At 51.3% G+C, this 12,975-nt stretch overlaps 1 protein-coding gene across 4 annotated transcripts in view; it reads left to right on the top strand.

Moving 5' to 3' along the window:
• Window positions 1-12,975, top strand: part of cdc42bpb (CDC42 binding protein kinase beta (DMPK-like)) — a 51,909-nt gene that overhangs the window by 13,867 nt on the left and 25,067 nt on the right. For all 4 annotated transcript variants that reach the window (XM_062467417.1, XM_062467415.1, XM_062467418.1 and 1 more), the window contains exons 3-7: window positions 4,609-4,692; window positions 6,661-6,756; window positions 6,915-7,063; window positions 9,471-9,564; window positions 12,179-12,379. In XM_062467417.1, the coding sequence (XP_062323401.1) occupies window positions 4,609-4,692; window positions 6,661-6,756; window positions 6,915-7,063; window positions 9,471-9,564; window positions 12,179-12,379 (624 nt within the window). The remainder of the gene's footprint in view (window positions 1-4,608; window positions 4,693-6,660; window positions 6,757-6,914; window positions 7,064-9,470; window positions 9,565-12,178; window positions 12,380-12,975) is intronic.

The following is a 12,975-nucleotide window of genomic DNA, read 5'->3' as shown; positions in this document are numbered from 1 at the left end:
TAGTTTTTTGAAATCACAGAATGAACCAGCTGAAAAGCCACAACATGACATGAGGTTGTCACATCATTTGAACTGTGGAGCCTTACTTGAATATCACAATGGTGCTGACCTGCTTTGGTTTGATAAGAGGCTCCCATCAACATGACTATCGGTCCCCGGCTCAAGCATTACCAGTCATTCTTCCTTACAACTTTGTGATAACGTTGTCGCAACGCGCCCGGAGGACAGCCAACCTTAAATAACCTTCCTAGAACGTTTCCCCATCATTAACTGCTTCTGGTTTGATGAGGTGGGTGATGGCTGCCCCACTTAATGAGGCGTAGCTAATCAATAAGACCCCGGAGTTAATCAATGGCCAACCCATTAGCTTCTCTGGTTCACAGATGGGGGCCGATAACTACCATTGAATGTCAGCCTTGCTGTCAGGTGTGTGTGTGTGTGAAAGGTTTAGGTGTTGTGTATAAGAAACGGGTTCATGAGGTAAAATATCTGACGGATGTGTGGTTTTCAAACACAACCCCTCAAACACAGAGACGGTGGTGGCAGGCACAGGAAAGAGGTCCAGAGGCCAGGCCGAACTTCCAGGAAACACACAGAAAAGGAATACCGTGGCCAAAGAGGAAACTCTGACAAAAATAGTGTTTCCCTCTGCAGATACTGCGCCGTTTCACACACAAGCAAGACACACCACACATGTTCACACACACACACGCTCCGCTGGGCAGGGCCCGCTTGCGCTGACTCTATGGTTCAGCGATTCTGGCTATAAGCAAGGATGTGGTTTGTTTGGATTAAGGGGTGCCATCTTAAGGGCGGTGACTCTGCGAAAATTCAGGCCGTTCAGCATCATCCACAGGAAAGAATCGCTCTTAGTTTTAATCCAGTTTAGCAAGGGGCGTTTTTTCTTCTTGGTGTTGGTTAACTCAAATTGGGCTTGTTTGTCTAACATGTGCTTGTTTGTTTTTCCAACATCCAGAGACACTCTCCTTTGTATACAACATTGACGTGTCTTTACTGTACTTCCATAGTGGAGTCTACCCAGTCTGGGGGTACGGATATAGGTTATGACTGTCGTTCCTTTCAAACCCATATTTTGAGGTAGTTGCTGCCTTGCCGTTCTTTTGCGAGGTTTAGGGCCTCCGTTGCTACTTTGGCGCTGCTGTCGACTGCGCCTCTCGCTCCCTCCTCATGCACAGTTTCCTGTGGACTCCTTGACTGCAGGATGTGTTTCCTGATAAGTGTTGGGCCTGCATTTCCTGTTTATGACCCCCTGGTGTGTGTCTCTCTCTCTCTCCATCTCTCTCTCTCTCCATCATTTACCCCCTATCTTTACTCTTAAATGTTGTCTCTCTCTGTCTTTTTCACAATCTCATACTCTCTTTCTCAATCTCACTCTGTTCTATTTACCTCTTTATCACCCCTTCCCTGTTCATTGTCCGTGTCTGGTGGGAGGGGGAGGGCGAGGGGGAGTGCGAGGGACGGCTGGTGAGCCAGGGTACACAGGGTTCTAGAGAGACCGGGCCGTGCACCTCGGGACGCAGCCCAAAAAATTGCGGCCCTCCCTGGACCTTCCTTCCAGTGAAACCCACCCTGTGTGACTTATTAAAACAGGACGCACTGAACGATAGAGAGGGACGGCCAGAGAGAGACAGAGAGACAGAGAGAGAGAGAGAGAGAGAGACAGAGAGAGACGGAGAGAGAGAGAGACGGAGAGAGAGAGAGAGACGGAGAGAGAGAGACGGAGAGAGAGAGACGGAGAGAGAGAGACGGAGAGAGAGAGACGGAGAGAGAAAGGACAAAGGGGTGAGACCGAAAGTGTGAGAATTCGGGGATTGGGAAGGTGAGACATGGAGACACTGACTGATCCTTGTTTTGGGAAGCTGATAGCCACACACACACACACAGATACCCTGAGCTGAGAAAGTCAGTAAGACAGTGGGAGCATGTGATAAGAGAGGTCCAGAAGAGGCTGTGACTGGTAAGAGAGCCGAGGTGGCAGACAGCCTCCCCACACGCCCCCCCAGACCCAGCCTCCAGTCCACACAGCCTGGAACCATGCATGGATATCAGCTCAGCAATCCCAGCAGCAGCCAAGCCGCACAGACTACCAAACACTACAGCAATATATATATATATATATGTTTTTTTTACAGACTGCCAGTGTAGCACGGCCATGCATAATATCTGTGGTGCCACCACCCGCGTCAATCATTAACTGAGCCAATGGGACGTCGGGAAGCTCTTTGCTCCCACCCCCGTCCCCTGGCCTGTCAGTCATTGACGATCCTTGATAAAACCAGATTGAATGGCTCCGGTCCAAGTGAGAACCATGAAACCAGACCCTGCCTTTCAAAGCCTTCTCCCCCCCCCCCTCCCCCCATAGTTCAATGGAGCGCTGCGCACTTTGATACCAAGGCTGCGTTTTTTTTTCTCCTATGCTGGGGGTTTTATCTGCAAGTTTGTGTGTGTGTGTGTGTGTGTCGACGCCAGAGCGAACACGTGACTGGTTCGGCATTTAATGTCAAAGTGCGCCAGTGAGGGACTGGGTTATCTGTGTGTCTGGTTCTTGCACCCTTCTAATGCGTGAGTTTGCGTGTACTTGCTCGTGTGTGTGTGTGTATATGCATGAGCGCGTGTGTGTATGTGCATGAGCGTGTGTGTGTATGCGCATGCACACGCACCGCCACACGCCTCCCACCATGTCCCTCCTGGCGCAGAATCAGGTCAGACTGGCCCGGTATAAATCTGTGTCTAAAAAAGGAGAGGAGGAAAGAGGACGCGAGCGAGCGGGCGAGCAAGGGGAAAAGAGGGATTCTGAGCAGCGAGGGTTGGGTTTGTTTTTGTAATGAGGTCAGTTATCTGGTTTGACGAGGAGGGCAGCACTGATAAGGAGAGAGAGAGTGTGTGTGTTTGCAACTTTGTGTGTCGTGTGCGTGTTTGTTTTTGTTTTGTTTTTTGCTCGCCATGCAACATGGGTTACCCCATTTTGTGACTGTGTGTGTGTGTGTGTGTGTCCGTCCTAATTCAAGCAGTGTGTTTGTGTACTTTCCCCGTTTTGTTTACATCCGAGCATACCTTTTGGCTGGTTTCTTGCTCAATTACTGTCCCGGTCTACATGTCTCCTGACTGCAGGAAGAGAGTGTGCTCTCAATCTCTTGTCAGCTCAACCTGGCTCTGTGGAGGGCCACTTGTCCCTTACCCTGTGTGTGTGTGTGTGTGTGTGTGTGTGTGTGTGTGTGTGTGTGTGTGTGTCGTGTGACTGTCTAGGTTGCTATCTGCACTGCTGAGGCAGCAACTCGTGGTCTGGTCAAGCATCTCTGATGTACTTCCAACTCTGGCAGTTGACTTGTGTAAACAGACACACACACACCATGGATAGTGTACACACTCCCCCACACGCACACACTCACACACACACACCCTGTATTGTGTGCAAGGGAAAAACAAACACAATGTCTGACCAAAAGTCACGCCACATGTTAACATGACCGACTAGAATGTACACACATGAATTATATTTATGTGAATGACGTGCCTGAACTTGCACGCATGCATACATACTCGTATAATAAACGTTGTTGTTTATTATCTCAACATAAAGGTCTACTATTCCCTGATTGGGAGGTGGCGAGAAATTCATTGACTGTCTTCCAGGAATAATACCTGCTTCGAATTCTGTGTTCCCGCCATGGATTTTCTGCCTCGTAACTCTTGTCTGGTGGGCTTTCACCACTGGGCCCGCTTGTACACACAAGCTGTAACCTTGTTGTCACGTTCTGTAAATTGACTTGGTTGCCGTTGTGGCCTTTGCTCACCGTGCATACGTCACTGTCACGAGTGGAGCTCGAGGAAGCATTCAGGTGTAACCGGGCCTTTGGCTCTCAGTGTGGGTTTGGCGTCTGGTGTGTTTGGCATGTTACTAACGGGGGTAATGGCTGCAAGGAATGAAGACCGACTGGTCACTTACCTCGTTCTCCTCCTAATACGGCTGTGCTCAGCTGCGACTTAACAAACAAACCCACTGTCCAACATGCAAATGCTAACTGTCATCATCACAACAAGCCCATTGTGTCCTACCCGTCGTCACGTTCATTCAAAACAAGTTTGGTTACACGTTAGATGGAACAGTCGATGATGAGCAAGCATGACAAAACCCAACCAAAAACGAGTTTGGGAAAGATGCGTGGGTTGTGACTGCCCGTCGACTTCCAAGTAGCAGGCCTTTAGCGAGCATTGCATCCATGAACGCAGCCTTATTCTTTTTTTTCCCCTCATCCACGCGTGGATGTGTGGTTTGAGGATCAAAACCGGTAGCACGGAGAGCTTCCTGGTCCTAGGGGAGACCAACGAGGCTGACTTCCTTTAAGTAGGGCAGAAGGAGGAGAGAGGGGAAAAAAGCAAACATCAATTAGGCAAGAGATTTCTCCATCTGTTAATGATGATGCATTTTAATGCATCACCGTATTAGCATTTTTCCCCGACTGCTGATGGTGTGCGTCTCTCCAAGTCTTCTCTCCTTGTTTAAAAAACAAACAAAAAAAAGAATATAAACAAAGAAAGGTTGTTGTTCTCACTCTCTCTCACTCCTCCGTCCCCTCTCTTCTTCAGGTGGCCGTGGTGAAGATGAAGAACACAGAACGAGTGTACGCCATGAAGATCCTGAACAAGTGGGAGATGCTCAAGAGAGCCGAGGTAGCGCACACGCACACACTCACGCACACACGCACACACTCACGCACACACTCACGCACACACTCACGCACACAAACTGCCATGAACAAGAAAATGCAAATGTTCTTGTTCATATCGGCGTCATTTTAACGTGCCACGTTTTCTGTGTCTCCCGTTTGACATCACGGTGATCTCTACCTTGTCCTGCAACTAGTTAGTCAGTCAGTCAGTCAGTCGGGGGCCACGCCAAAGCAGGGTTGAAACGATGGATGGCCTAGTTAGATGAACTCAGTACCGCATTAAGAATCCCCTTTGACACGACGACCAATCTCCTTCATCAGCCCTCCCGCTTGTTCTTCTGCCAGTCCTGCACACTTACCTTTCATGGAAGAAAGCACAGATCTGACACAAGATCTGACGTCCCGAACAGGTCCGTTGCGCTATCCATCAGCTTGTATCCGAGGGAGGGAGGGCAGGGGAGGGAGGAAGATTGCACCTGACAGGAAACAGCTCTCTAGAGGCTTACCTCTAGAGAGCTCCCCCCCCCCCCCCCCGGCCCTCTGGACTCCAGGGGCCGAGCCCTGCCGAGGGATCACCGCCACGGCGGCCATTTTCTTTTGACATGGCCGTCTCTCGTCTTGACCTAGTTTCAGCCCCGCGGGCTCTGACGGGCCTCGGGCCCAAGACTCGGCCAGGGAGCTTTTGTCTGTAATGGTCAGTAATCCCCCACAATCCCTCACTGCGCAGGGGGGGGAGTAACTAGCACTGGATGTGTCAGCCAGTACAGGGAAATGGCATTCCAAACATGTTGGGGGAGAAAATAAACTTTAGACATTTGACTGGATTATATGCAGTTGAGTGGTTTGGGGAAGTCATGTCAAGAAAAATCTGTTCATTTCTCTGAAGCATTGTTTTATTTTATTCCATTCTATAGAGACATATAAAGCGTACTTCTAGGTTTATTCTGTCGATAATGTGAATGATTAGAGATCGTAATCTATCAATGTTGGAAGTATCTCATCCCGTAAGGGTCTCACGATGATCGATCACGACATTTAAAAGCATTTTTATAAGACATAGTCGATATTCCATAAACGATTCATGAGCCAGTATATTTCGGCAGTATCGGGCGTGGCAGCACATATTCCATATATCAACTGTTTTAAATTGCAACTTTTCTCATAAATGATTTGTGAAGCATTTACTCATCTATATTAGATTTCTAGAAAGCCATTACGAAGCAGGGTTTAAACTCCACCCATCCACTTTAAGTCTTTGCACCATCCCCTGAAGAATAATTCTCTCTAATGGCTCAAATGAGTCCAAACGAGCCCTGTCAATCGTCAACTCTCAGTAGACGATGACAAAACTTTAATAGAGGACAGGTCAGACAGGTTTTTTTTTTTTTTTTTTTTTTGGCGGAACTCAGTCCCAACTTCTAGAGAAAGGGCTGACATCTCACGACTCGAAGTAGGAAGTCTCCGGAAAGAGCAAGTCAGTGTCCCAGCGGCCGCCCCATGGCATCAGTCGTGTCACTTAATGATGGGAGCGTGAGGGAGGGCGAGAGGGCGGCGGAGCCATGAATGAGCGTCAATGTGCGAGGGAAATTGTGCGAGAGAAAGACCGCTGGAGTGAGAAACTGGATGAGCGGGGCGGGAAACATGGTGGCCGAGAGAGAGGTTCATATTTATTCCCCTAATATGAGCAGTGATGACGTCTTTGACGCTCAAAACCTTAGATAAACGGAAACGATGACCAATTGTATCGTTTTTTTTTTACCTTAGGAAGAGGTTCAAAAGGAAATGTTGAAATGAAATATAGGATAGTACAGTTCTCATTCTTATGTATTTGTAGCCCTTTTTTCCAATCCACGTCTTTCTAAAATGATCCTAGCGTCCACGAGACTCGCTAGGGAGTGCTGGGTGAGTCCTGTTGCGTTGACCTGACAGCGTGTCCCCCCCCCCCCCACACACACACACACACACACAGACGGCGTGCTTCCGCGAGGAGAGGAACGTGCTGGTGAACGGAGACTGCCAGTGGATCACCACCCTGCATTACGCCTTCCAGGACGACAACTACCTGGTGAGCAATGTCACGCACACACAAGGGCCACATGCCCTCAAGTCCGACGTGGTAAAACATGTCACATTTATTTGACCCGGTATGAAAAATGAAGGCTATAAAAGACAGGACTGCATGAATTCACTTGTGTTGCGCTATCCTGACCTCCTCCTCGGCAGTACCTGGTGATGGACTACTACGTGGGCGGTGACCTCTTGACGTTGCTGAGCAAGTTCGAGGACCGCCTGCCGGAGGACATGTCCAAGTTCTACGTCGCAGAGATGGTGCTGGCCATCCACTCCATCCACCAGCAGCACTACGTCCACAGGTAAGCTCTCTCTCTCTCTCTCTCTCTCTCTCTCTCTCTCTCTCTCTCTCTCTCTCTCTCTCTCTCTCTCTCTCTCTCTCTCTCTGTCTCTGTCTCTGTCTCTGTCTCTGTGTGTGTGTTTGTTTGTTATGAAAAGGTGAAGGTTGAGGAAAGTGTGAGTATGCAAAAAAACGGATTTACCACAGGGGTGTGTGTGTATCAAGGCTGTTCACTGTGGACAGGGATAATCGAAGTTCATTTGTTTGTGTTTAATGCGACTGGAAGACAAAGTACACAGAGAAACACCTTCTCCCCTGTGTTGTCCTGATCCTGTTTCTGTCCCATACCACTGGCCCTGTACACGGATACCTACTCCTCTCTATGTGGGTGTAGAGGGGCCACTTCCTGGCAGCAGTGTCCTCTGGGAAATGGAGTCCTGTCATGGGCAACCATCTGGCCCAGCCCAGCCCTGCCACACTTCCTTCCTGGATCATCCCCAGACAGTGAGCAGGCGGGCATGGTTCCACTTCATGGCTGTGCTACGCCTAGAGATTGTTTGAGTGCACGGGGAGAGGGGGGGGGGGGGGGAGAGAGGATGACAGGATGAGGGGGGGTGATGGAGGGAGAGAATGACAGGATGAGGGGGGGGGGTGAAGGAGGGAGAGCGAGGGAGAGGATGACAGGATGAGGGGGGGTGATGGAGGGAGAGGATGACAGGATGAGGGGGGGGTTATGGAGGGAGAGGATGACAGGATGAGGGGGGGTGATGGAGGGAGAGCGATTGAGAGGATGACAGGATGAGGGGGCTGATGGAAAGAGAGCGAGGGAGAGGATGACAGGATGAGGGGGGGTGATGGAGGGAGAGGATGACAGGATGAGGGGGGGGGGTGATGGAGGGAGAACGAGGGAGAGGATGACAGGATGAGGGGGGGTGATGGAGGGAGAGGATGAGGGGAGGTGGGGATGGAGGGAGAGCGATTGAGAGGATGACAGGATGAGGGGGCTGATGGAGAGAGAGCGAGGGAGAGGATGACAGGATGAGGGGGGGTGATGGAGGGAGAGGATGACAGGATGAGGGGGGGGGGTGATGGAGGGAGAACGAGGGAGAGGATGACAGGATGAGGGGGGGTGATGGAGGGAGAGGATGAGGGGAGGTGGGGATGGAGGGAGAGCGAGGGAGAGGATGACAGGATGAGGGGGGGGTGATGGAGGGAGAGCGAGGGAGAGGATGACAGAATGAAGGGGGGGGGGGGGTGATGGAGGGAGAGGATGACAGAATGAGGGGGGGGCCCTGGGGAAGCCTGGTCTCGATACATACCCAGAGTCTTGACACGCTGTTTACAGTCTGCTTGTGCTCAAGCCAGGGGTCTAAGCTAAACACACAGACAGGGCTGTACATCACTGGCTCCCCAGGTTAGACCAGCGCACACAAACACGCACGCATTGGATACACTCGGGCTTTCGCTTTCTGGCGTGTTCATGCTAGCGTGTCCACCCCCAGTCTGAAAAAGCGAGTGTGTGAGAGAGTGAAAGAGACAGCCAGGAGACAGAGAAATGCACCAATGAAGGTGCTTGGAAGTTGTATTGATAGCTGTGAATGGGAATGTCGTGGGTGTGTGTGTGTGTGTGGCCGGGCTTGTTTGCGCTGGGGGTGTGATGTGTTTGTGTTGATGTGTTTGCGCCGGGCCCAGCAGGGTGCCAGCCAGTCCTGGCACAACAGAGGGCACAGTGTCTGTGTGTGGACACCCATCATGCTGCCTCATCGGACCCGAGCGTGAGGGGAAGAACCGAGAGGGGAGGGAGAGGAGGGAGGGAGGGAGGGAGGGAAGGAAGGAAGGGAGGGAGGGAGGGAGGGAGGGAGGGAGGGGAGGGGAGGGGAGGGGAGGGGAGGAGGAGGAGGAGGAGGGGAGGGAGAGGAAGAGGGGAGGGAGAGGGGAGGGAGAGGAAGAGGGGAGGGAGAGGAGGAGGAGGAGGAGGAGGAGGAGGAGGAGAGGGACGGAGGGAGGGGTGACAGGGAGGGAGGGAGGCTGAACAATGCCAAGCTGTTTCGTCCGCACAATCCACTTGGGAGAGAACTGCCAAAAGGGAGGGGAAGGGAAGTGCGTGTGTTTCAGACGGTGAACGTGTTCTGAGACTGTGTTGTGAGCCTACCGGCTGATGCTTCTGTTAGAATCAGTTGGATCCCAAGTGGAATGGCAAACACACACACACACACACACACACACACACTGACGGGGCAGGATGGAGGAGGAATGGAATCGGCCTTTTACACGTCCAGCCTAACAAACTCTTTCTCTCCATCTCTCTTCTTCTCTCTCCTGCTCTGCCACTCTCTCCCTTTCTGTCTCTCTCTCTATTTCTGTCTCTCTCTTCCTCCCCTTTCTCTCTCTCCCTGTCCCCCCCTCTCTGTCTTCCTTCCTCTCTCCAGAGATATCAAGCCAGACAACGTGCTGCTGGACATGAACGGCCACATCCGCCTGGCTGACTTTGGCTCCTGTCTGAAGATGATGCAGGATGGCACGGTGAGCAGCACGCACGCACACACACTACACACATACACACACCACACACACATACACACACCACACACACACATACACACACCACACACACACATACACACACCACACACACACATACACACACCACACACACACATACACACACCACACACACACACACCAAACACCAAACACACCAAACACACACACCAAACACCAAACACACCAAACACACACACCAAACACACACACACATACACACACCACACTACACACATACACACACCACACTACACACATACACACACCACACACACACATACACACACCACACACACACATACACACACCACACACACACACCAAACACCAAACACGCCAAACACACACACCAAACACACACACACATACACACACTACACATACACACCAAACACACACACACACTACACATAAACTACACACATACACACACTACACATACACACCAAACGCACATACACACATACACACACAAAACTGTAGACCTGTGTGTGTGCATCTGTGAGTTTATATCTGTGTGCGCGCATGCATTCGTCCGCACCTGCCACATCCTCGAACCACGTCTCACAGTAGAACAACCGACAGCCTAGCCTGCAGTCTGAACAGCGTGCAGCACACGGAAGGAGACGAAGGTCAATACTCCTCACAGACCTCCCGATAAAAGAGGGCAAGAGAGAGGGAGAAGGAAAGGAGGGGAGAGGTGGTGGGTGGGTGGGGGGGGGGGGCATTGCCGAGGTACGTCCTCTGCACCACTCAAGTCCACGTCAAAGGCTCGCGGTTCATAATCACACACTCTCACTGCAGACAGACACTCAGGGGTTACTGCATGATCAAAATGAAACAGGTCCTGAAGTCCTTTCGCTTACTTGGGTTCACTCTCAAGACACCCTTTGGAGTGGGGGAAAAACGGAACGAAACCGCTTCGAGTCGTTTCGGAAAAGTCGACTGAAAGCGCAAACCAACCGCTGGACCCCCAGAGCGAGCTCGGAGCACGGAGAGCGCCCCTAACACTGGTCTGTTGTACACGTCCCCAAACACGGGAAGACCGTGTGAGGCGACGCCGACACAATGCAACCCTGTGACGGTGTAGCGGACGGCCGCTCACACGGCCGAAGAATGGGACAGTACGTCTATTCAGGGAGGAAAGGGCTTCCATACACCACCTCCCCCACTGATCTGCACGTCACCCGGACGTTCCCGGAGAAGTGGATCCCTTCTGCCGGCGCTAGGTGCATCCTTCTGCCGAATGCGGTGGCGCCGTTGAGGCAGTCTTGGATGGGTTTCCGGGAAACATCCGAAAGGGTTGGGTTCCCTGGTTGAGTCTTTACTCCATCTGGGATGTCTGTTGTCTGGACTTGACCTCGCCACATACAGCGGAGAGGGGCTGGAGAACGTGGATTTGGGAATTGCATCGGCCGCGTGGGCGGTCCGTCTTAGGCGTTTTTGCGGTCCGCACGTCGAGGCGAAATGCGATTCATTTTAGCAGTCGCTCGGGTGAAATATTTGTGGGATTAGATGGGAAGTTGGGCCGCGATCAAAGTGGGACCCTCGTAGGTTGAAAGTGATATGTTTAGGCTGGTTAATGATGATTGGAAGAAAGTTTACAACTTTGAAAGCTTGTCGTCCGCCCCCTTCCAAACTTTTTAGGTCTTCAAACGGAGGTTAATGCACTCCCCCAATAACTCACGCCAGTCTATATCGCCGTGAACTTTGTGACCCTCTTTAGTGGCTTGATGTCTCTCCCCCCCCCAACCTAAGCAATATTGTAGAGTGAGTTAATGCGGCCTAGCATACACAGGTCAGCCTGTGTAAGATGGAAACGAGCGCTCCCCTCTATTATAATGGCTTTTTTGACACGGGGAAATGAATTGGGTGGGGGGGGGGAGGTCACATGGCAGCTAAATCTGTAAGCAGAGTGCTACAGAGTCAGGGGTTATTGAACCACATTTATTGCCCCCCCCCGTCTCCCCGTCTCCCTCTTCTATAACTACTTGTTTTCATTACTTCAGCTCTCCGAGAGTTTGCGAGCAACCTTTTTATCCACCGCGCTGCCTGAGGAGATGATTGATTTTCCTTCCTGAAGAGGAACGCTTGACCCCGGCAAAGATGATTCGGCGGTTTTGACGAGGTTCACGGGGGGCCGTAGGGCTAAACGGGCGTGATAAGGACCTTAATTGTCTGTGTGCGAACACTGGAGCAAGTGTTGCAAAAGCCTCAGGGATCTCGGTAATTAAGAAAAAACACTGCATTTGCATAGGGCTTTGCAAGTTTAATAGGGCCTTTTAAAGCTTTATGAGTGTGTGAACTACGTTTAATTTCAGTTTCATTTTGAGAGCCCCGAGGTTGAAGCCATCGGACAATACTTCTCAGCTGGATAAGGAAGATACGCACCATGTCACTTTATGCTTTTACTATCAAATTCACTTCAGGGACAGATAATCCAGATGGCCCAGAATTTAGATTCAATTATATTGGACCACCATAAAGAGGACAGTTATCCGGAGGCATTGTCCGAGAGACTGGAACCCGTTTGAATTGCCAGTCAGATTACAACTCTAATGGCCTCCTCTTCTTCCCCTTGCCTCCTTCCTAGGTCCAGTCTTCAGTAGCTGTCGGCACTCCGGACTACATTTCCCCTGAGATCTTGCAGGCTATGGAGGACGGCATGGGGAAGTATGGCCCAGAGTGCGACTGGTGGTCCCTGGGGGTGTGCATGTACGAGATGCTCTATGGCGAGACCCCGTTTTACGCCGAGTCCCTGGTGGAGACCTACGGCAAGATCATGAACCACGAGGTAAGCCCCCTGCTCGCGGCCGCCATCTTGGGCGAGGTCAGAGAACGAGGCGGGTGGGGAACCGCGAGAGAACGGGATAAAGATGCATGGCAACGTTGTTGTTTTTAACCTCCTATTCCCCCCAAAACAACACCTGGCCTTTAGCCCTTTGAGGGAGTCGTAAAACGGCTGCCAATATGGCGGACACTCCTCGGATTCCACATTCTTAACCAACACCAGAACCACATTTGCTAGAGGAATGGGCTTGGCGGGGTCACATTTTTTCTTGGGGGGGAATACGCCGCCTAAACAGAAGCCTTGTCTAGTACCTTAAAACATTTGACCACCAAGCCTAAAAGACCCCTTTAAAGGAGGTAATTCATTTGACAACATATTCAAGGACACAATGAAGGCTGTTAAAGAGACCCGAGGTGCGCTCCTTGGGCCATTAGCCTTGACAGCATTAGCTTGGTTAGCCATGCAGCAGGCATGAGCTAAACAGCAGCTAGTGCCTAGCACGCAAGGACCCGGGGGGATTTAGCTGGAATTTGCATGGCTGCTTCAAAGGGCCCTGGCCAGCGTCAGAGGCCGAGGCACCCCCAGCCTCACCTCCTCGC

Source organism: Osmerus eperlanus, chromosome 8 (genome assembly GCF_963692335.1).
Source record: "Osmerus eperlanus chromosome 8, fOsmEpe2.1, whole genome shotgun sequence".
Classification (NCBI taxonomy): Eukaryota; Metazoa; Chordata; class Actinopteri; order Osmeriformes; family Osmeridae; genus Osmerus; species Osmerus eperlanus.
The sequence above is the reverse complement of the archived record's forward strand: the minus strand, read 5'-3'. Positions and strand labels throughout refer to the sequence as shown.